Genomic DNA, 25022 nt, shown 5'->3' on the forward strand with positions numbered 1-25022 from the left:
ACGAATAGATTTTATGGCAAATATTCTGCTATATAGATTTTGTTTTCATAGTTTTATATCTATTGCTCATAAATTTAAACAAAGGTAGTTTAAATTTTGAAATCTAACCTGTATACTAAAGATAAGATATCCTTAGTATCCACAATTAAATAAAGATGGCTAGAAATACAACTGGATGAGCTCCACTCTAATCCACAGATATTGTTTATATAGATGAAAATCCAGGAAATCCCCAAAATGCAAATATAAAGAAAAGAATATGCAATTCAAGGGGGATAACATAAAGTTATAACCATGAGCTGAATGGAGACAATAACAATTTAAAAGCTTTCCAAAAATTTGAAAACCTCTGAGAGAAAATAAATCTCTTTTCTTGAGCTGAGGTTCTATCTGTAATATCATTTCTGATGCTTACTGTATTTTTCATGTAAAGACTTAAGGAAGGAATTCTGATAGATTGGTACTGTTGACTTCACTAGCAGGGCAAGGCCAAGATGCCTGGAAAGAGCTAGTGAAGCGGTTGATGTGGATCCTATGCTTCATGGACCAATATATTACACTTTCTTCCCTTAACTCTTCTTCCGTATTGATAGCCATTATTTGAAATATTTTTAAGCCTCTTCTAATTTCTGGGTGTAGGAATCTAGTGGGAACTTTTGACACTGTCCTTACTTTCTTGGAGAGAGTTAATCAATGTGATAAATCTTCGATTTTGGGAGGGATAGTCAGAAGACTATTAATATCGGCATAAATTTCCTGTAACATATGCTGATGATATATGATCATATCATATGATGATATGGAGAACACAAACAGACAGACAAAGGCCAGTTGTGCTGGAGATCCAAGTCTGTCTTCTAGCATCCCTCAGGGATTTCCTGCTCTGTCAGCTCCTGGAGTGTGACGTTCAAAATGGTGCCTCAGCAACATAAGCAAATGACTACATATCACCCATCTTCCCAAAACACTATGGAGTAGCGAAGACTGCAAATCCTCAACATGTTTGAGGGCTTTCCTACCCTGAAAAAGGATTTGTTACCAGCACAGGATCCTCCTGTTTATTTCATCACTTACTTTGGCAATCGGATTCCTCTTGGAGTTGTCCTCTCCTTCTCGACAGGCTGCAGCGAACTTGATCCACTCCCGCTTTTGTCTTCTGACAGTTTGCCATGTTGTAGTGCCATTTTCAATGTCTAATTCTTTCACCTTAAGCAAAAATAGTTAACATTTTGTACAGTGTTAAAGCAGTTTTACTTAGTAAAGACATTTATTCAAGGTGCTCCAGGTGAGAAGCAATGGCATTGAATTTCAGGAACAAAGAAGATTTTTACTAATTCACAACTCTAGGTAGACATGACTTGGTCATCCATACTGGTTGCTTCTTTTGGAAGCATCTCACTTCTTACTATATAACTCTAGTGAAACAAACTTCATCAGCTGTGTGTGGAGTTCATAATGTGTTATACTGGATAATATGGTATAGTTCTTCTTCTTTCAATCTATCCTCACCAGGTAGAGGCCTTGTTCATCTCATCCTTCATTGAGCTCTGACTAGGCTTTCTGGTCCCCAGAGTTTCAAAGATTGCTGGTGTTCCATGTGAGTGCATCCCATACAAAAGGAATATTGTGCTAGTGAATGTGCTCACCTAAAAGAGGGTAGGGATTTTTGTCTTAGGTTGATAAGAACTCCACTCTGGCCAAGCATCCAAATACATTATTGCAGGATTTGAAGAATATTTTAACTGCATTGATGGTACCTGCCATAATCCCATGGATACCAGTCTGGCTCCTCAATGCTGTCCATCTGTATTTCTGCTTCCTATGTTTTCTTTTTTAAAGATGGGCACCTGAGCTAACATCTGTTGCCACTCTTCTTCTTTTTTTTCCCATCTTTTCCCCAAAGCCCCCCAGTACATACTGTATATTCTAGTTGTAGGTCCTTCTAGTTCTGCTATGTGGGATGCCACCTCAGCATGGCGTGATGAGTAGTGCTAGGTCTGCGCCCAGGATCCAAACTGGTGAAACTCTGGGCTGCTGAAGCGAAGCATGCATACTTAACCACTCGGCCACAGGGCTGGCCCCTGCTTGCTATGTTTTTTCCTTTGTAATCTTATGTTGCTATTGTTGGAGGATGTTTAAGACTTTTATACTATTAAACAGTTTAGAAATGTTACTGCATCTGTAAATATATTTGTATACATGCATAAACATTTGCATATGCATGTATATATTTGTAACTTCTAGTGTATTTATTGAGACCCAGTTGATTGTATGTTTGTTTAAACTAAGGCTTCATTTAACTACCACTTTGGGGGAAGGAGATGTTCCGTGTGAATGGAGTTTGTCCTTTCAAGAACCAAAACATTTACATTTTCCCCTCATTTTGATACAACTTCCTGAAGTGTACCACATATTCCCTATTCTATCAACAGAGATTAGAAAAATAATTTTATTATTTAAGCAATTTGAGATCATCATAATGAAAATTTAACTATCATAATGAAACAAAGCCTTGCCAGAGAAAACAGCAGGTTTCTTTCCTGAGTCACACTCTCAATGGTGCCAGATGCTCTGTTGTTCTTTTTAGTTGTGATTACATAGTTTTTTATTTTTGTATCTTTCCCTCATAGATTGAGCATCAGTTGTCTTTCTTGCTGAAGTAACTGTCTAAAAATCCTCTTCCCATTCTCATGTGTTACTTTGTTTATTTTGCTTTGCTGTAGATTGGGGAAATGCATAAATAAGCTACCAGTATAGTTTGATAAGTAGAAGTTACTATGACACTGAGCTGTCACAAACCCTGCCTAAAGGCATGGATATGGGGTTTACCATTGCTGTTTCAGTTCGGCAGAGGTTTTTTCTCTTAACTTTTATCTGGATGATTATGGTCTCAAATATTCTGATTTTTGATATATGATGTACTACAAAATTCAGTTTTTCTTTTAATTTTAAATTGAGAAAATAGTTTTATGATACATTACCTCAACAATAAATTCACTGTTAACTTCCAGCACCACCTGTTATAGAAGACACAACGTTAGCATAAATAAGCAGAATTTAAAGGAATCAGTGTCGTAAAAACACTGGTAATGTTCTCTTATTAATTCATTTTTTAAATAGACATTTTGTTAGTAATATGGAATAAACATGATGATACAAAATGAATAATACAGGCTTTTTTGCTCTCCAGGGGCTTTTACCCTTTTAGGGAAGATAAACACATAGGTCTACAGCAGGGCAGTTAGGGTGCGTGCTTCAACAGAGGCACCAGTGGGCTGAGGGGAGGAGTGGAGCAGACATCTCAAGTTATTAAAGTGAATTTTGGAGAGGCCTCATAGGAGACTAGGGATTTCAAATGTTTCTGCAGGATGAAGCTACTTTGATAAGAGGAATTGATGGGCAAGAAAATTCAGCCAGAGTAAAATATGAAGACAGGTTTAAAGGCACTAAGTTTCAGAGGATGTTCCAGAAATGTGAATAATGTTATGAGCTGGAAGGTAGAGGAGGTAGTGAGGAGACACGGGAGACAAGGTTTGGAATGTCAGTTTGGAGGCAGACCATGAGGTGCTTTATATACCAGACTAAGGAGTTTGGACTTTATTGGGTAGGGACCAGGAGTAGCAAAAACATTGTTTTAAAAACATGCCGTTGATATGAATGGATGATTACAGAGGAAAAACGCTTGAAGTTGAGACACTTAGGAATTAGCAGTTGCTTCGGTAAGACACAGAACTTGAACATGGGTGCTGGAGTGGCAGTGGAAAGGAGAGAGAATGGAAACAGTACCAAAGAACTGAAAGGGCTTATAGAATGTGAGGAAAAGTCAGATGATTTGGGTGAAGTAAGCTTGTCTTTCTGAAAGAATGGAAGCACTATTACTAGAAACAGAAAATTCCATGAGAGACTATCACTGCAGGGAGATGATGACTTAAGTTTGTTTTGTTTATTTTCAATGTGCTTCTAAAATTTGAGATAGATGTAAAAGCTGAAGAAGTGGAATTTATCCAAACAGGAGTGCTATGTAAAGTTGAAGGAAATGAGGATATTACATGAAACAATTTAAGATAAATGAAGTAGGGAGGGAAGAAAATCTTCTGGGAAATGCTTATATTTGTGCAGGAAAAGGAAGAAGTCTAAAAGTGGAGGGCTCTGGGAGACCAAAAGAATAGTGAAGTCAAAGGTGGTGGCACAGATCAGGTTCTGTTAGTGTGAGAACAGCAAGAAGTGGTGGTTGTTACAGTGAAGGGTTAGTAAAGAAGTTAAATTCAGAAAGGAGAAGAGATTAGATAAGGAAGTGGAGAAGAAGTAGCCAGAAAGGAGGCTGAATGAATGGAGTAGAGTGACAAGAAGTTAGACAAAGAGTGAATATTTAGTGGTTTATGTGTCATAGCAAGGTCAAGGAGAATGGGAACTGAGAAGGCCGTGGGATCTTAAAGCAGGCAGTCGTTATTGACTTTGCCAGTGGCATAAGTCAAATTGCAGGAGTCAAGGAATGAGCTTATTGAGAAAGTAGAAGTGGCATTCCTAGATCACGTTTTCAAGTTAAGACATAAAAGAAATGTGAGAGGTATGATGCAGTTTGAAGAGTTAACTAGATCAAGACATATTTTTTAGGGTGGGAAACCATGACCCATATACAGTCTACAGAAAGAGGAGATGGGGTTTGTGGAGAAAGAGTGCTAGAAGGAGAAGGGAGAAAGGGAGGGGGAGAAGGAAGAAGAAATCAAGGCGTAGTTACAATTGTAGTTAAGAGCCAATAGGAATGGCTGAATCGAAAGTGCAGGTAAAAGAGACCTGATAATGTGGAAGACTGTTTCTTCCTCTGAAACAGATGTCAGAATACATAAAGACAGAAAATACTTTTGAGGTGTAAATGGAGGAAAATTATGTATTTACTTATTCCATAGTTTGCGGAGTTGGAGTGAGGGAGAATGGGGAGGGGATTGTGGAGACCGTCAAGACGGAAGGTGACAGGGTACCAACTAAACGCCGTGACTAAGAGAGAGCAGTAGGCCCGCCTAGCATTCTCGAGTTAGGGAACACTTGAGCACAGAAAATTGGAAACTGAGCAAATAAACTATTCTTCCGCAGCTGATGAAGAGTTGGGGCACCAGTTGAGATTAGGAAGCAAGAATATGATGTGTGGCCCATCTCTTTTGTGCCTTCTCTAGTAGAACTTGGCAACCTGGGAGTGGGAGGAGAAGGAAGGTGAGGGCTGGCCAAGAGTTGGGGATTATTATCTAGTCAGTGCGGAAGCTCGGGGAGGTGATAAGATACTATTGTGAACTTCAGGAGTCAGGGAGCAGAGTAAAACCAGGGAGCGCCAATGAACTGAGACTAGACAGAGACTGTGACAAATGGAGTGGGTATAAGAGGGAGTGGAAGGTGTAGATTGGGATTTGGAATGACAGCTGAATCCAGAAGCGGGAAAAATACAGATTAGAAATTTTGCAGTAGGGCATCCTCTTAATGCACTTTCTCCCTCATGTGTGATTTTATTAGACATTAGTAAAATATCTAGACCTGGGAAAGAAGTTCAGTATTTAATAGAAGATAGTTTTATTTTGTTGCATAGGATGCTTCATTTCATAATAAATATTGCATTTGGGGGCTTAGATACTCTGGAAGGTATAAGAAAAAGTAAAAATCACAGAGAATCCCACTACTAGGAGATTACCACTGTTAAATTTGTAGAAATTCTTTCAGACACTTTTTCCAAAAACACATACTCACACAAATTATAATTTTTTTAACCATAAAGAAATTATATTATACACACCATTCGGTAATTTGCTTTTTGTACTCACTGGTTATCATGGTAAATTTCCGTGTCAATTAACACATGTATAATGGGATATAATGATGTACACCTGAAATTTATATAATGATATAAACCAAATGTGACCTCAATAAAAAAAAGAATGACTTGTATTAAGGAAATACAAATTAAAATAAAAATGAGGTATCACTACACACCTATTAGAATTGCTACAAGCAAAACTCTGACAACCCCAAGTGTGAACTCTCATGCACTGCTGGTGGGAACGTGAAATGGTACAGCCACATTGGAAAACTGTGTGGCACTTTCTTGTACAATTAAACATTACACCATACAACCCAGCTGTCCCACTCCTACATATTTACCCAAAAGAAATGAAAGTGTATGTTCACACCAAAACATACTATATAATTCTGTTTCTATGATATTCTTGAAAAGGCAAAATTATAGGACATAGATAAGTGGTTGCTAGCGTCTGGGAGTAGGGTTATGGGTTGACCGTAAAGGAACACAAAAGAACTTTACTGGGTGATGGAAATGTTCTGCATCTTGATTATGGTGATGATTACACAGCTGTGTGTGACAAAAATCATAGAACTGTATACTTAAAAGGGTGAATGTTATTGTATATAAATCATATCTCAATAAATCTGACTTCTAAGAGGAAAACCCCAGGTACAGACGTCAGACATTTTGAAGGTTGCCTTAATGTATCACTTTAATAGATGCCTTCCATTCAGGTCATTGGGAGACTAGGCTAACAAAGAACTGATAGCTTCCGCAGTTTAAAGCTGCAGACTAAACTGTGACTTGTGGTTTTCTGGCACTGTCCTCCCGTGGGAGGCTAGCCGGAAGCACTGCCTCAGTGGATGCTGGCAGGTTGGTGAACTCGGCACATGAGCCCATGGTTAAAAAGTTCTCTCTCCTTGTCTTCAGCTTCCTGTTTGTCTGTCTTTCTTTCTCTCTGCTCCACTTCTTTTCTTTGATGTGTTCTTCCACCTGTTCCTCTCCCCCTCCCTGACGTTGTCATAGGCCTGACAGAGAATCACAATAGCCTCGTTATGCTGTTTACTCTCAGAGCTATAATCAACCCAACAACCTAATTTTAACTGGGCAGTAGTGAGAGTGAGTCCTAGCTCACCCTCTCACGATTCTGCTCCTAGTTCTGCTCATGATTCAGTCAGAGATGTGGCAGGTGATTTTTCACTGTATCCTCACCATGGTTTCTGTGTGCTTACAATAAGCCTGCAAGGTTAATATTGTATCTGTGCAGTTAGAACACCCAGCTCAAGAATGGACTAAATCACAATTCTGCTGATGTTTTTTGGTTAAATTAATTAAACAAGGAGACCATCAGACTGAGGTGGCTCTGATGCCATGGTGTATACTTAAGCAAACCAAAATCTAAGCCTGTAAATTTCTCAAGGTTATGAAATTGAAACCTAAGGACCGATCCCAAACAGCCAACTAGGCTTTAAGCTATCGCCAGTCAGCAATGTCCTTACTTTGTTTCCAGCTTTTCTCAATAAAAATTTTTCCCCATCTTCCATTGGTGGAGCATCTCTAACCACTTTTGGTTTGTCGATGTCTGATTCTAATAGATTTTCCCTCAAATAAATTCTTAAAATTTTCATATGCCTCAGTTTATGTTTTAACAATTCATTTACTCAACACCTAAAGTTTCTCTTAAATCACCTGATGTTATTTTACCAAATTGCTCTGGTTTTGCTTAAACTTTGTTATAATATAATTGTGGCCGTGGCTCTGGGAAAATATTGATGTTTGTGTTGACTACTCCTAATACTGTCTTGCAGAGGTATTCAAAAGATTTTGCTTTATGTAGTTCTAAAATATTTTTGAAAAGTGATGTGCTTTAAAATTTTCTATAGTGACATCTAAAAAATTTCATTATAAGTTTAAATAGCTGCAGTGGATGGAATTTAAGAATATCGTAAATGTTGATATTTTAAAATAAAGCTGTTACGTTACTTTTTAAATATAACCAACAGAATCTAAATGTTGTAGTTGTTTGATGCCAAGTTCTATCCATTAAAAAAGTGATGAATAAGTTCTTCTTTAATAGTTGGAAATTTTATTTCATTTCTATTTCTCCTTGAACGCCTATATCCTATTTCCTTTTAGTGAGCCATATCCTCTATAGGTTCATCCTACTGGAATATATTTTTTAAGCTTTAAATATATATATTTTTATAGATAGATATATATATTTTTTTTGGTGAGGAAGATTGGCCCTGAGCTAATATCTGTTGCCAGTCTTCCTCTTTTTGCTTGAGGGAGATTGTCGCTGAGCTAACATCTGTGCCAATAGTTCTCTGTTTTGTGTGTGGGACACCTCCACAGCCTGGCTTGATGAGCAGTGTATAGGTCCATGCCCAGGATCTGAACCCCAGGTTGCTGAAGTGGAGTGTGTGAACTTAACCACTACACCACTGGGCCAGCTCCAAAATATATTTTAATATATTCTTAAGGCTTTTGGTGAGTGGTCTGTCATACTTCTCTGCAACAAAAACATGTATACGAATAGAAATTTTATTTTATTAGAATTCTATAACTGCAAGGTTCTAAGTGTTAAAAATCAATTTCTTATAGTTTGAATTAGCTTTACAATTCTTGTTAGCAGCACAATTGATTAAATAATGTGCAAATATGGAAATTCTGACATATTATTTATATGATATTAATATAATATTAATATAATTAAATATATAAAGTAAAATTTCATCAGAAGTTCATTGCAAAGAGTTGGATGAAGCTTTAAAAAATTAGTTCATGAATAAATATTACTTATTGCTAGAATTAAACAAGTTTTAGCATCAATTCTATTTTGTTTGGTTTTGTTTTTCAGTTGTAAGTACTGAGAAAACTTGTTCACATAAATAGCTGGATGATATTGGGGAATTTTCTTTTTAGGAGCAGAATCATTAAATTCTTTAAACTTACTTTGAATTATATCACCTCAATCTACAGGGTAATCTGTCATTAAAAATGCTTTTTAAAATGACCTATTAGCTGACAGCTCTCTCAGGTTCCCTTTTAATTTTGTTGAAAGTGAATAATTGAAAACCACATGACTTGCAAAATGATGTGTTACAAGCTTTAGAGTCGATTTTCTTTCTCAGTACTGACATTGATGCTTTGAATTATCCCTTCGCTTAGTGCCCCAGGTTCTTTTACAGTCTTTGCAGTACAACATAGTAATGTTTGCCATGGGTGAGAGGGGTACCTTTTTTTTTTAAAGCGGATTTGGGAGAGGAGAAGCAGCTTGGTACCTCGTGTTCAGGCGCATGCTCGGCAGATTGACTTAAATAAAGAATATTTATATATGGCAGCTGAGATTGAGTAAATGATTCCCTTAACACTATCTATGCACTTGTACCGTTTGAAGTGCTCATTTGTCTCAGGGCTATCTGTGCCCCAATTTGAAGACTATTGTTACAGTAGCAATTCAGTTTCTTAAATCGGTATATATTTCTAAGACAAATAATTTATATCCCAATATGGATACATAGGCTTAAATTATAGTTTAGCTCCATAAAAAGCAGTGTGGCTTAGAGACAAATACTTTACACTTGGAGGCAGAAGAACTGAGTATGACTCTGTTTACCAGTTGTTTGCCCTTGGGTAAATCCTCTCGCCTCTCTCTAATTCAGGTTCTGATCTAAATAGAATACAAAATGTGGAAGTGATGGGCACAGTAAATGCTCAGTACATTTATAAAGAAGGAATGGTGGAAAAATAGTTTTCTGGGCTTTAGAGGATATATTTATAGCACCACCTGACATGTAAAAGTGCAAGTCAATCATTTTTAAAGTCTTGAAATTAGCCACACCAATCATATTAGTCCTCGGTTTAAAGGGATAAAGGAAGTGTTTTGAGTTCATTTTACTCGCTCTTGTCCTCTCTACAGAACACAACTCAATTGAGGGATAGCAACAATCCCAGGTAGCCCTGAGAATCCTTGAGTATAAGCTCTTTTTCATTCTTTTGCTGTCGCTGACATTTTGTTTTAGGCTTGGGCAATTGGAATGCTAGATCTCAGGGTTCTTATCTAGCAGAACTTATATTGTGCCTGATGGAGGCCGCCATGTTACACCTTTGGTATTTCTACATCCTGCTCAGTTGGCTGTACTGATGAGGGTAACAGTAGCCAAGCCCTCTAACCCCCAACCCCCGCCCTTTATGTGCAGGTCTGCCCGAAGGAACTCGGCAGGTTTTATTCTCAGGCCCTACGAAATCATGAGCCCTGTCAGGAGGCTCCTCATTTTCCAGGAATGGACCTATGAATGGCTGTTTTGGAAGAAACATGAAATGACGTCATCTTCCTAAATCACACGTAGTAGCATAACTGCATGAACCTCAGTTAAACTGTGAGGAATAGTTACGGGTTCCTGGATAATTGCAGAAATTCCTTGCCTATAAAAGTCACTTTTTTAGAACCTATGTAGGTCATGCATCATCCTAGGATGTGGTTTGGCCTGAGAGCATGGCTAGAAGACATCACACAAAATTGACATGGCTGAACCAGTTACTATAATGGTGGAGTACTGGAAAAGGGAATTAGAGGCTCTTGCAATTGAGGGAGCAAAAATAACCTGAAGCAATGTGTCTTATCCTGAGTGTATCACAGTCTCTGTGGCCTGGTTGATGAGAGAATTTCCTGTCTTCCTTTTTTCTTTGGACGTCCTTACAATAAATTGCATTACAGAAGTGACCTGAGTAGGACTTTTTCTGGCACTATAAAAGTGCCTAGGAAGCTAAAATGTATGTGTCTGTGCTAATCTCTGAGTATATGATGGAGACCAGAAAGGGCTCACGTGTTAAAAGAGGGAGGAAAGCACATAAAGATATTGGAATGTTATAGGCATGGTAAAAGAAGCATGTACAGGATGCAGTGTTGGCCCAGTTGGGGGAAGGAAGGCAATTCTGGAACAGTAGGTAGAGTTTTGGACATATAGTATTGGTTCAAATTCCAATTGTACCACTTATGGTACATTTAGGAATCATTTATGCCCTGAAAGTTTCTTTATTTGTAAAATGAGGGTACTTCTATTTACCTTTCCAACTCCTTGGTTGTCTTAATTTTAAATCCTCAAACTCACTTGGAAGCTCACCAACCACATTAAAGTTGCCAATTAGCGTAGAGATGAGAAATAGACTTGGTAAGAAAGATAAATTAGAAATTCATTCATTCATTCATTCAAAAATTTTCATTGATAAAATATTATGTGACAGGCACCGGTCCTTTGTGTGCAAGACAAGTTCCAACCTGTTATGATGTGTATGTTCTAGGGAGAATAATAGGATGTAAGATATTCTGTAGCAATCTAACTTTTGGGAAATTGCTCAAGTTTTTCTGGGCCTAGCTTTCTATTTTAATAATTTCTCTTTGAGAGAATATGATGCTTTTATATAAAATATGTGGTACTAAGCCATTACATGTGCTTATTGCAATTTTAGAATCCATATTTTTCTTTTCCATGCTGACTGTATTTATAGTAGTAGCTACGAAACTAGGCTATTTTTTGTCTCTATGACTTAGCTTTTTGAAGTCTGTTCTCGAAGTCATTTGCACACCTGGGACCAACTTATTAATAAGCAGTTCTCTCCTGAATAACACTTGTAAAGATAGTTGAGTAAAGCCGTTGCTATCCTCATAGGGATAGGGTAGTGATGCCAAGTTCAAGCCTAATTATACCACTTTTGTTTATAATTGAAGGTATATCAAGTAGTGGCATTTTAGTTTGTAAGCCGTGTAATTTTCTGTGTAGAAAGGAAGGGCAAACATTTCTCATGCAGGTAGTCTCTGCAAGTTTCATTCCAGGCATTCCTTTCACAACCCCTGTCATCGGAGCTGCTCTCTGAGCGAAGAATTCCAGCTGTGATTTCACTTGGGAAAAGGAAGGAGAAGTCATTGCAGCTCAAACCACAGTTTCACTGCTGTCTGAGCAACGCCTCCCTGGATCCCTAAGGACTAGAAAGGAGCGCTAACACTAGGAACTCAGGATTGAGAAGTTCTCTGAAAAAGAGAAATATCTTTAAAAAAGGGAAAGCGTCACAGAGTCTCAGGAGCCATGAAATATTTTCAGTGTAGCACTTTTAACTTGTAGTTCTACAAGCAGATATTATTGAGAAGACTGTATTAACGTTATGGGTCATGCTATGGAAATCATACTAGGTACCTCTTGGGATATCAAAGTTTTTTTAAATACACTGTGGAATTTGAAGACAAAAATATAAATTTTCCCGCTTGGTTTAAAATGTGTTTTGTAATTCCTTAGTCACTTATACCAACAAAAAATAACGTAGGTGAGATACGCTGCCGTGTAAGCTTTGTTGTGATGAGGACATCAATAGTTTCTGTAACAAGTGGTACTGAAACCAATCATTTAATGCTATTTAGGGTATTCTGTTTAGTACAAATAAAAAACCAAATCAGATGAGGTGTTTTTTTTCATCAGCTTGTACCTCTAGAAATTGACCTAACAATAAAATAAATGAATACAAATTTCTGTTCCACATGTCAGAATCACATTGTTTTATATGAGAACTAAATTGATAAGTGGCTAGGTTAGTTCTAAATATTTTAAATTTTGATGCCTGTTTTCAACTTACAGTGAGATAATATCTATATGTTTAGCCACCTATCTTCTCTGCTTTACAAGAATCAGAATATTGAATTGAAGTGTTTACATCTCATATGTAGCATGAATGATCACCATATGTGCATAAAAATTCTTATCTGATAAAATCTACATGGCTGTTTTTTATGATCTTATCAAAACTTGATAAAATATAGGCTTCTCACAGCTAATAACTGTTCTGCCTTAAGTGATTTCTTCCTAGTAAAACATACCATCCATAGCATTACCTGTATCTTTAGGTTCTCCAACCAAAGTTATAAAAATAATATTTGAGAGTCAGACATGAACTTCCATTACATAACTATTCAGTAGAGATAATGATAGAATCTCAGAGTTTCTGCATTGGAAGAAACTTAGTGACATCATGTCTAACCATGCTTCCTCACATGAAACACAATGAGGCCCTGAGAGGTTGGGTGTCTTGGCCAAAGTTACGCAGCCCCTTTGAGGAAAAGCTATGACTCAACCCTGGGGCTTCTGAGTCTCGGTTCAGTGTTGACTGTATTTCACCACCCCAGTTCATTTTACTGCAGAAGAACGTGATGAATATCCTTAGAAAGAAGATGCTGAAAGACTCTTATGGTAAAATGCCCTATTGTAGCTTAGAGTTTTGGGTGTCTTTTATAGGTTCAGTCAGTCAAAACCTTGTTGAAAGTACTCTTGTGGTTGAGATATAGATGACGCAAAGTACCTGTAAGTCACTGAGAGGTTGCCACACCCTCATTAGAGTCAGCTGCAATGATGCCCCAGAGAGCCTTTGATTTAGTTAATGAAAAAGGGGCAGAGTTCAAGTTCAGGAAATGAAAGACAAAATGTGCCTATTTTCCACAACATCTATAATAGTATGTTGATTCCCCTTAAGCATTTCTTATATTTGTTCCAGTCTTGAAACATGCTAGAATTCTCTACTTCCCAATTGCAAAAATTATTAATTGATATCTTGAGATCTATTAGAAATGCAAAAGAACTTGGCTATCACAATTACCATGAAATGTAAAACACAAATACTTTAGTCTCAGTGGGGGGGGCGGAAATTAAGTATCAAAGCCACTAAAATCACAAAGGATAACAAATCAATACTACCGAAAAGAGATCCTGAGATTCTGAAATAGAATACTCTTTCAAGCTCAAGGAGAAGAAAATTTCACTCTTCAATTAAACTGTATTAACATAAAATGTGCCTGTGCAGAGGAATAGGAGGGAAAATTTAGTGCTCAGAAGTTGCCTTAGAAATCTTGATGCGTACAATGTTTTCCATATAGAAAACAAAAGGTTTATCTGAGTTGAAGCATGAAATACCCCACAGAAGTGCAACAGGAGGTCTGAACTGATAATTTTTGATTTCTATTAAAGATTGAGTCAGATTCTTTCCTCTTCCTTTAATAATGTAAATAAATAATGATCATTATGATAGGGCATTGCACTTCTATTTGAAGTTTTTCAGTTTACAAATATTCTTCAAAATGATCTTGATTAATAATCTGCCGCCCAAGCTTGGGCTGTGTGCCTTTTGGCAGTATTAGGCTCCTGCACTGCTTCTAAAGTTCATGGAAACGGGAACTCTGGAAAAATGGTGCCTGCTGGACCAACAGGACAACAATGTGTGCCTGTATCTCCCCAGCCTTGGCTGCCCTCTGCCTTTTAGAACTGATGTTCAGATGAGTCCCGTAAAATGCCACTTGTGAGAGCATAGGGTAGAAATCAATTTTCAAGTTTATGTCGTATCACCCCTGTGGACATTCTTGGGAGACTGAGGTGCAGCCAACTATCAGATATTTGCCTTTACTTACTTTGAAAAAAATATGTACAATTTTCTAATAATCCCCTTCTCTTATCTATTTTTTTCTTAACTGTTTTGACTGAATTGTTTTATCACTTGACCATCAGTAGACTTAAGTCTAATCTAATCTTTTTGTTTCTTTAAGTAGACTTTTCTAATTGAGTTGGCAATAGTTTGATGAATTGACCAACTTGATCTTTGTTCCTCTAAGGACCTGCATTAGGAGCTGCCTTACCCCCTTCAAGAGTAGGAGACTCACTATGCATGATGGCTTTCTGGAAAGCACTTCATGCATGGGCACCCAAGGGTTAGAGGAAAGGAATATAATATCCAAAATTCCATGTTTACTTGAAAGAAATAGATCATCGAAATGTTCCCTTCTTGGACTGTAGAAATGCTTTAATAATTCTGGAAGGGGTTTTTCTTGATGGCTTGGTTTTCTTCATTTTTCTTTAGCCATTTCTTACTGGAAAAAATTCCCATATGGCTTAAATATTTCATAACTAGTTGAAATGTAATTTTGACATCGCTAGCATTCCTCTACTTTGAAACAAACTCACAGGAAGGTAACTGTTTAAAAGCAATGGACTTGATCAACTTTACTTCTCTACAAATTTAGAACCCATATGCACTGGGAATTTTAACAGAAATCTGTCCAATTTAAGTATAAATAAAAGAAAATAGAAAAATAATTTTATTTCTGATTATAAATTTTAGGATTATTCTAGCATTTAATCTGAATTAGATTGTCTCTGATTCCATTTAAGTCTAATTCAGCTAGATTCTCATCCTGCTTCTCCATGGCATTTGGTCTCTCAAACATGGAGAGTCTTTTGAAGTTACCAGAAGCTGAACTCATAGAACTGTCTTTGCAGGAAGAAGTTTAAAAATGAAATAAATCCCATGCAGAAAGTCTGACAATGACAGAGAAGAGAAAGCCTCAAAGCTGCATTTCCTTCCCAGGCCTTTAAATTCTACTTACCATTAAAATGATTGAAAGGCAAATGTTCCTGAAAAGGAGCCAATCCATTCCTTTGGGTTTCTCTTGCACACGAGCCCCAGCGAGATTTGATTTTAGTCCTAGTCCTCTGGGTCCTGAATTTGGTTCTGCAGCAAGATGTGCTTCGAGATGCCCTTTTAGGAAGGCATGGGCGATAGCTCTGGTGCTCTCTGGGCAGAGGAATGAAGATGTTCTATAATGACTCTGTTTCCCCACCCCAAACTCCTGGGCTGGTCTGGAAGGCTGGCATTGTTTGGGCTCTGGGTAAGAACATGGACACACCTTGATTCTTATTGCAATGAAACCCTTTGTTGGACACCAAAGAAAAATCTTACAGAGTGAGGACAAGATTTACAGGGAAGATACCCAATGAATAATAAATTACTCACAACATGAAAAATAATTAAAATGCTAGAGCCTATCATCATACTGAATAAAATTAGTAGGCTTCTTCTTACTGCCAACATTGTAAAAACAAAATTACGCATACTGACAACACATGCACACATATGTCCACTACAGAACCAACTTCAAGAAATGACTCTGAGCAGAGGTCATTGTGAAAAGGTACCAGATCCAAAGCATGGTGTAAGGAGAAAGACAGAATCATGAACTCTCATCTCTTGATTCAGGTGATTCCTACTTTCCTCCTTAAGAAATCCTACAGTTGAATTGCATTTCTCAATTTTAAAGACGTTGTGAAAAAATAAGGTTAAGACAAAGAAACCCTGATTTTACTAGTATTTTTGTTTCCGCATTTTAGTACCTTCTTTCCTAAATATAGATTCGAACCTGTATGTGTGGTTTTACATTAACTAAATTGTCTTAAGTTAACTGCAGTACAGAGTTTGCTCCCTCCTCTTGGCATTACCGCTGATAAAAAAGTACATAACATGGGTGAGGAACATATTTTAACCATCTAAGTATTTATTAAGAAGAAGGTGAAATTGGAGTCCTGAGAATGTAAGAGAAAGAGACCAGAGCAGCATCTAGATATTTCTGAAAATCATTTCCCTTTTTTCCTGTCTCTCTTCCTCTTTGTTACTATGGGTTTAGAAGAGGGTATAGTTTCCTCATAAAAAATTGCAGGCTGGCAGCAACATCAACAAACATAAAAACAGAATGTAGTTAAATGTTTTCTAATTGCTAATATGTGTTTGTTGGTTGGGGAATTTCAAAGGGATACTGCATCTTGTCTTCACTACCCCACTGCTGCAATTCAGAGACAAGGCAGGCTCTCTTTCTAGTAAAGGAATGTGTTCTAAACAGTGTTTGGTCTCTTGAGAATCTTAGTTTAGCGTTTTTAGAATCGTAGGAAAGAGTCGAAGCAATTAAAAGGCTGGCATAGTATCCTAAAATGAAGAGAAATGAATGATATGTTGAAGATATTTATGAGAAAGAGATCAGGACATTATATTTAAGCAAGGGGGAAAAAAATGAATTGTTACAAAGAGGCAGTATTTGGATAGCTCTGCCCAATCCAAAGCTTATAGTTGGAGATATCTGGCTAATTAAACAATATCTACGCTGACGTGCTAAAACGTGGGTGTGGTATCATGTTTTAAAATACATCCTCAGGTGGTCCTTGAGATTGTCTAGAATGGCTAACACATATACATTCACTGGGTGGTTTCTTAACCCACTATTTCTTTGTATGCTAGAGGGGTCTTTAAGCCAAGAGTTGTGGAAAGCTAACCTTGAGTAAATAAGCATTTAAAGAACTATTTTGTAACTGTTTATATCCAACTGGGCTTTCTTTGTTTTCAGGAATTTTTGTCCAGAGTTTCAAAATGTGATAATTGTATCTGCCATAGAAAAATTTTCTTTTATAGCTAGCTCAGGACAGCATTAAATTGTTTTCACTTTTGAGATATATCCCCCATCAATACTACCAGTGAGCTCTTGGGACTCAGGGGCATTTTCCCCTTGTTTCTCAATATGCAGGAAGCACAAATGCACCTTTTCATTGGCTATAACTGCAGTGTGGCCGTGTTTTTATTTTTGTACAAAGCACTTGACTTATTTTGGAATAAAGCAGGATGATGAGAATTTGCAGTGTATCCTTGTGTGGAGAAATTTCTTGGCTAACAGTGTATATTTCTATCCCTAGAGACACAGCACAAACAGCTACGGAGATGATTTGTGTCTTGTGGAAATTTAATGGGCAATACTGTTTAAGATTTGGATTACAGAAACATAGGAGGAGAATATAATGTGTCTCAAATAAACGGAATTTCAGGCTTAAAAATAATATGGCTGACACCCTATGTGCCAGCAAGTTCATCCTGCCCCATGTATATAAATTTCTTTTTGGTGTCTGAATCAAAAGAGAAATATGAGAGGACGGTAGAGAATATGTAGAAACTCAGTGCTTCCAGTACTATGCTCTGGGTCATCAAGCAGAAATAGATGTGGGAGGCCTTTGATTGCAATGGGAATTCCTGCAGAACAGTACAAAATGAGAGAAGCCAGTAGGGATTCTTTAGTGGGTTTATGCTTATAAGCAGTGAGTCAGTCAGAGCTCAAGAAGGAACTAAGGGTTCAGGGAGAAGTCAGTAACTGTCATGATGATTCTATTTTCATAACTACTTCCATGCAGGCTCTGAGGCAAGCTATAATAGTGTATTACACTAACATGCATGGTACAGAAAATTGACCATTGTTTAGCCACCTAGAAATTTATTTTTGTTTTATTTCAGATGATCGTTGAATTATAGTTATTTAATTTGCCTAAGAGAATTAATGAAATGGGTCTAGATCCCTATGTGTTATTGTTTTCCACAAGGGGAAATGACACTCTTCTCTTGCTGTGACCAATGGAGATATTTTGCAAGAGTTTCCACCCTTTGTTTACACTATAATTGGTTGACTTCTTTTGAAATATAAAATTTTCTATCTACCTGAATTGCTGTTCATAGGGTAAGAGTCAAACAAAAGAAACAGCAGCGATAGAAATAGGTACTAGATCATTTAAGTGATTCCTCCAGATTTTCCCATTTATGACTCCTCATTTCAATGGTCCCTGGAACTTGAGTCTGGAGATTACTGTCATGAGCAGATGTAAAAGGTTCTGCAGTAACTGAGAAGTGGCCACTTGATGCCCCATCACCTTGTTTGCAGTTACGCCTTGGGAGAGTTGTAGGGATGATGTCAAAGTAGAATCCCAAGAGGATTTCAGTTAATGAAACAGCAGCCATTCTGTTTCTCTTGTGGGGTACCAGCTATCATAGAAACAAAGCATGCTTAAAGATGCCCTAGAGATGACCTAATCCAATCTCTCCTCTCCTCCTTTTCTCCTACCCAGGTCATAGGTGTAGCCCAGAGAGGCTGCACAGTTTATTAGCGCCAAAGATGGGGAAAGAATTCCACCTCCTGATTTATAGTCAATTTATGTAAATATCAAGCCACTTTTCAGCATCAGCAAGAAAGAATTGATGACTGAATGTTATTGTCTTCTAAAAAAACCTTTCCATATCTGAGAGTTTACCAAATTATTGAGTTTAATAGCTGGCTCTGCAAGCAGAATTTTTTATGTAAGTTTGTCCTATTATTTATGTTTGATATCAAACCAGTAGCATTTCGTTTGCTCATATGAAAGTATACATTGAATTTCAGGGATGCTCTTGATATTTAGTTATTGTTCTTATGCTTCTGTAATGTTGTCTTACTCACTTCCACAGTAGTAGGATATTTTCATTCCATTTATCATATCCATCTAGCACACAGTAAGCGCTTTAACACTTATATTTTTAAAAACAATATCACAGAGGATAGCTAATTCAATACGTTCCAGTACAAATTCTTCTTTGAAAAAAAAATGTAATCTATACAGGCAAAGATATTATAAAAATGATGTTAGGGCAAAATTTTCCATTGAATTGTCATTGTTTAGGGTTACTGGTGGATATTATTTAAGTATCCAAGGGCAACTCTATTTCTTGAAAGCAGGTGTTAGAGGAAAGAAAATTTACAAAATATTTTTGGTCCTAAACTATGTTGGTCAAATTCAGTAGGCAGGTAAGTTCTAGAGTTGACTCAAGCTAAAGGGTTTTCATTAGAGTGGGCCTGGGGGCATGGACAAAAGGTAAACAAAGCTTGTCTTGGTTTTGACCTGGAGCAGTTGCTATGAATACATGTCTGAGTGGTCACCTTGAGATAATAGCAGTGAAGATATACAACTGTCTCCTCATTAAAGCCAATTTATGTATGGCAATCAGGGTGCCAGCAAACCAGGTTATTTAGTGGGTGTTAGGAATCATGGCGATTAAACGTCAGTTTCCTGAAGAGTGTGTTAATACCATAAGGATGATATTAGTTTACACCCTAAAATCATACTTACACCCTGACACAGGTACCTTGTTGATTCTCTGTGACTTCATGTCCTCGGCGTGGGTTGTCTTCCAAATAAGTGCAGAAAGAATAGCGTGGCTTCTAGTTCTGTGTTAATTAAAGTATATTACTTACATACTTATTACGTACTTGCTGCATACTTATCCCGAAAAATGCCATCTTAGTCCGCCCCCTAATCCCCAATCATGACGATAGTGGCAGTTCCACGGTGTAATAATTGCCTAGACATCATTCTGGCTACTTCTGTGGCACTGGCAGTGCCCATCTTTGACCTGTTTGTAATGTGTATATAGTTTACCTGTGATGTTGTTAGTAGTTATGCATGTAGCAGAATCTCAATAGGATCTGGGCTCAGGTTTTTTGGGAAGAAATCCAGGAATAGGAAGGTCAAAAGCTAAGCAGTGCTTTCTAAAATATATTTCTTGGGCCACTTGCACCAAAATCGTATATTCTAGTATGTATAAAATGCAGTTTTCTTGACTCCAGATTTGCTGAATCAGAATCTTTGGAGATGGGACCCAGAATTATTTGTTCTTAATACACTTTCCAGGTAATTCTGGGGTTGCAGGCTAAAGTTTAAGTACTACTGAGCCAGGGTAATTAACCTGGGCCTGTGGGTGGCCTGAAGAGAAATGGCAGCAGGCAAACATGGATATTTTTCTAATATGATAAGATTAGCATGTCTTCATAGGGGGTATTAGCCATTTGTGTTTCTTTTTATGCGAAATATTTACTTCCTTTTTCCTTTTTCCCATTGTGTTACTGATGTCTTTCTTATTGACTTATAGACACTCTTTGTATGTAAGGGAAATTAACCCCTGACATATGTGTTGCAACTATTTTTTACTTCATTTGTTTGCTCTTTCAAGTTTGTTTTGGATTTTTTTTGCAATTGAGAATGATTACATGTTTATATAGAACAGGCTGTTATAAACAATCCTGCTATTAGTTCCCTATTGCTGTGGTAACAAATTATCACAAACTTAGTGACTGAAAACAACACAAATTCATTATCGTACAGTTCTGAAGGTTGGAAGTCCAAAATGATGGGTCTCATGCCAGCAGGACTGCCTTCCTTCTAGAGACTCTAGGGATGAATTCCTTTCCTTGCCTTCCCAGCTTCTCGAGGACTCCTTCATTTTTTGGCTCATGGCCCCTTGCCGGCAATCCCATCATCTCTGCACATCCCCTTTTATGTCATGTCTCCACTATATCAGCACATGCGCACAGTTTTCCTGGGTGTATACAAAGAGCAGAATTTCTGGGTTGTTAGTTAACTTTCTTTAACTTGTCTTCCCAGCTGGCTGTATGATCTGAGCTCCCATCAGCATTTCAAGAGTTTGCTTTGCTCACCAACACTGACAGCAAAGGTATTGTCAGACTTTTAAATTTTAGCCAGTTTGAAGGATGGGTACTTGTATCTCATATGCATTTCCCTGATTATTGTTGAGTAGACTATCTTTGCATATATTTATTGTCCATATGGATTTTTTCTTTTGTTAAATGCATATTAAAGTTTTTTTCATTTTTAATTAGATTGTTCTCATTAAAAAATTAATTTATAATTCTTTACATTATATATATCTATGTATCTTTGTTGTATATATGCATTGTAAATATTTTTCACTCATTCTGTAGCTTGTCTTTTTACTTTTAAAATGATGTCTTATAAGGAATAGAAATTCTTATTTTTGAAATAGTCAAGTTTATCGTTCTTTTCTTTTATGGTTAGTGCTCCTGTGTCCTATTTAAGAATGCTTTTCACACACTTACAAAATATTGCCTTTCACAGTTAAGTTTCTAAATCATTGGAAGATGATTTTTATAAATGGTATGGGGTCAATTTCATCTTTGTTTTTCATATGTGTACCCTACCATCTCACTCCAGCACATTCATTGAAAAGAGTATGCTTTCTGTGCCATTTTCTGTAATATCAATTATAATAAACTGGCATGTGTGCATAAAATACAAAATATACAAATAAAATATAAATAAATAAAATATTAAAAATAAACATAAAATGTGCATAAAAATATGTATCTGTTTTTAGGCCCTCTCTTGCTCTCTCTTTTTCCTTTTGCCTCTTTGTCTAGTCTTACATTAGCACTAAGTTGTTTTAATAGTGTAGCTTTGTAGTAAATCTTATATCTGATACAGCAAGTCCTTCCACTTTGTTCAGTTCAAGAGTGTTTTGTCTATTCTCGGCCAATAGCATTTCCTGTACATTTTAGAATCAGCTAACTGTTCACAAATTAGGATTTTGATTAGGATTGCATAATATTTTACAATAAATTAGAAAGAATTGTCAGAATTTCAATTTTCAGTCATGTATTGAAATAAACAAGGAGCATCTCTTTACATTTTTAGGTTTTATTTAGTAAAGGTTTATTATTTGTTAAGCTCTTACAGAGACCTTTTTGAGGTTTATTCCTTGGTACTAGTATAAATGATATATTTTCTTTAATTACCGTTTCTAACACATTTTCTTGCATATAGATATATAATTAATTTTGGCCTTTTGATTTTTATATACAGCAATTTTAGCAAATCCATATTTTTAATTCGAATGATATATCTGAATTTTTTTTTGATTTTTAGCTACACAATTATTTAATTTTTTTTTTTTAAGATTTTATTTTTTTCCTTTTTCTCCCCAAAGCCCCCCGGTACATAGTTGTATATTCTTAGTTGTGGGTCCTTCTAGTTGTGGCATGTGGGACGCTGCCTCAGCGTGGCTCGATGAGCAGTGCCGTGTCCATGCCCAGGATTCGAACCGACAAAACACTGGGCCGCCTGCAGCGGAACGCGCGAACTTAACCACTCGACCACGAGGCCGGCCCCCACAATTATTTAATTTGACAATAATAATAGTTTGTTTCTTTCCAATCTTTTAACCTTCCCCCTCTACTTTTGTACCATCAGTAAAATATTAAATGAAACTTTGGTAGTGAGCATCATTTTATTTCTCTATTTCACAGAGAAAACTTTTAATATTGTACTCTTATGTATGATATTTGCTTTGAAGATTTTATAGATACTTTGCATAAAGTTAAGAAGATCTCTTCTACTCATAATTTACTAAGAATATTTATTATGAACATATATTTTACTAAACATGTCCTATATGTTGAGAAGATTATTTGATTTTTCTCACTTATTCTGTTTCTGTGGTGTATTACATGGATTGAATTTTCTAATGTTAACCCAATCTTGTGTTTTTGGTTATAAACCCAGATTTGGTCATCTTCATCTGGTTTGTTATTGAATTCAGTTTGTGAATATTCTGTTTAGGAATTTTCCATCCATGTTTATGAATGAAATTGGCATGTAATTTTCCTTTCTTATGCTGATCTTGTTGAATTTGTTGTCAAAGTTATACTAGCCTTATACAATGAGTTGGGGATTATAATATCTTATTCTCTTATCTAGAAGAGTAATATAAGATTGAAATTACTTCTTCCTTGGTGATTGGTTGTTGAGAGAGTTTGGGTAAATTGTACTTTTTACTATGAATTTGTCCACTTCATCTAAATCTTCTAATTGACTGCAACAAGTTGTTTATAATATTCTCTTATTATTTTCTTAATATCTGTGCAATCTATAGTTATGTCCTATTTTAAAGAATTCTTGATATTTTTTATTTATGCATTCTCCTTTTGTTTTGCTCAGTCTTGCTAGGCATATGGGTTTTATTAGGTTTTTATTTGTTTCGTAGTGTATACCTGATGATTTCAATATCTGGAATCTTTTTAGATATTTTTCTGCTTTCTATTGTTTCTGCTGGTTTTCGCTCATAAAGTCTAGTTGGATTGGTCCCTGGGTCTCCTTGAATGTAGTAGTGTATTGTTCTCTTTCTTCATGCCTCTCCACGCTGCCTCATATGCAAAGATTTCTATGGGATAGGAAGCTTAGATACAGAAAATAGAGGTGACATCTTTAAGGCGTTTATCCTTCAGCTTTGACTCTCCTACTAACCAGGGATGTGAATCGAGTTCCTATGAGAATGTTCTCTGATAATTCCATAGCTTTCCTACATCATCTAGACCTTGAAAGAATGTGTCATTTACTTTTAGAGAAATCTCCACTCCACAAGAGATCTGGAGAAATATTTACTTCCTAGTTTTGGTCGGCATTTCACTGTACTTAGTGGACATTCTGTGTGTGTGTGTGTGTGTGTGTGTGTGTGTGTTTGGAAGGAGAGGAATTGGTAACCATTTTTTAATTCTTTTTGAAGATGGGTTATTATTTTCAATATTTATCTATTGTTATTTCATTTCATAGAGTTGAGTAGAGTAACAATACCTTGATTCTGCTATCATTAATTGAAAATCCTCATTGTCATCATTATTTTATCACATTTGTTAGTTTTTATTGCATAGAAGTTAAAATATATTCTTATTTTATTTATTTTATATAGCTTTTTCCTAATTATAACTTCTTGTTTGTCACGCTCATAGAATATCTATAGTTAATGTGCTATGCCAGTGTGCCATATTGAAATGGGTAAAGATTTAGATCTGGTTCAAATTCCAGGAATTCCACTGACTTGGTTTTTTTCTATGAGTGAGCTAATTTATTTCTGTAAATGCAATTTCCTCGTCTATTTCTTCCCTGGAAGATTTTGGGAGATAAAATTAGATACATTTATGTAGAGAAACTAGCACATACTGCACTCTCTTTGAATAGCCTTCTTTCTTTCATAATTTCTAAAGTGTAATATCTTTAAGAGACTTACCATTTATTAAAACTCATGGCATTAGGTATATATGTTACTTTTTCTATATATTAATATTCAATTTCTAGTGATGGTCATTAAATATGATTTTCCTTATTGCCAAGTTTACATCTAAGTTTTCTAGGCTCACATTTACTTTTTTCTTTATATTAGAAGCAGATCAGTTTTCCTGATGATTAAATCTCAATAATCAAGTTTATGGAAGATGATTTATGAAGAAGAATATAAATTTATTAATTTGCAGTGGGGGGATTTTTCCATGGGGGTAACTATAAAGTTCATATCCTCTCTTCAAAGGAGGTCCTCTATCTGCCCTAGAAATCAAGGTACCAATCCAAAAATTATGTATTGATCATAAAAAGAGAGCAGAGATGAATAGATATTTTGACATGCCCTTCCTCTAAGCTGCAGGGGTATCTAGTAACATACTGTTGCCCCATGAAAGGAAATACCTTTATTTATTCTCCCAGAGAACAGCATGATGAAAAGTCTGAACTTCTGCATAAATTTAATTTCATCTATCATGCGATATATTGTTTTGATTTGTAAGTCTCACAGAGTTCTGGGAGCACTTTTCTGTTGCTACCATGATCTTTGTCATATGAAGAAAGCCATATTTTCATCCCAATTTTGAGGGGCTATTTTTCAAATATTTTGTAAACGTTTGGTTATTTTGAAAGTAAACTATTTTTTCTTTAGTTTACCCCTAAATTCT

General features: G+C 36.4%; 2 protein-coding genes across 6 annotated transcripts in view; one reads left to right on the top strand and one right to left on the bottom strand.

The window, feature by feature from the left end:
- DSG4 (desmoglein 4) overlaps positions 1-15498 on the bottom strand; it is a 41862-nt gene extending 26364 nt beyond the window's left edge. Inside the window, exons 1-3 of the mRNA XM_014845356.3 lie at positions 15204-15498; positions 2982-3017; positions 1075-1206 (exon numbers count right to left, since the gene is read on the bottom strand). Coding sequence (XP_014700842.1) covers positions 1075-1206; positions 2982-3017; positions 15204-15251 — 216 coding nt within the window. The 5' untranslated portion in view covers positions 15252-15498. The remainder of the gene's footprint in view (positions 1-1074; positions 1207-2981; positions 3018-15203) is intronic.
- The window catches only part of DSC1 (desmocollin 1), a 345309-nt gene that overhangs the window by 95468 nt on the left and 224819 nt on the right, over positions 1-25022 (top strand). For all 5 annotated transcript variants that reach the window (XM_070513265.1, XM_070513264.1, XM_070513263.1 and 2 more), the window contains exon 3: positions 20872-20941. The gene's annotated coding sequence lies outside the window, so the exon portion shown is untranslated. The remainder of the gene's footprint in view (positions 1-20871; positions 20942-25022) is intronic.

This window comes from Equus asinus, chromosome 7 (assembly GCF_041296235.1).
Source record: "Equus asinus isolate D_3611 breed Donkey chromosome 7, EquAss-T2T_v2, whole genome shotgun sequence".
NCBI lineage: Eukaryota > Metazoa > Chordata > Mammalia > Perissodactyla > Equidae > Equus > Equus asinus.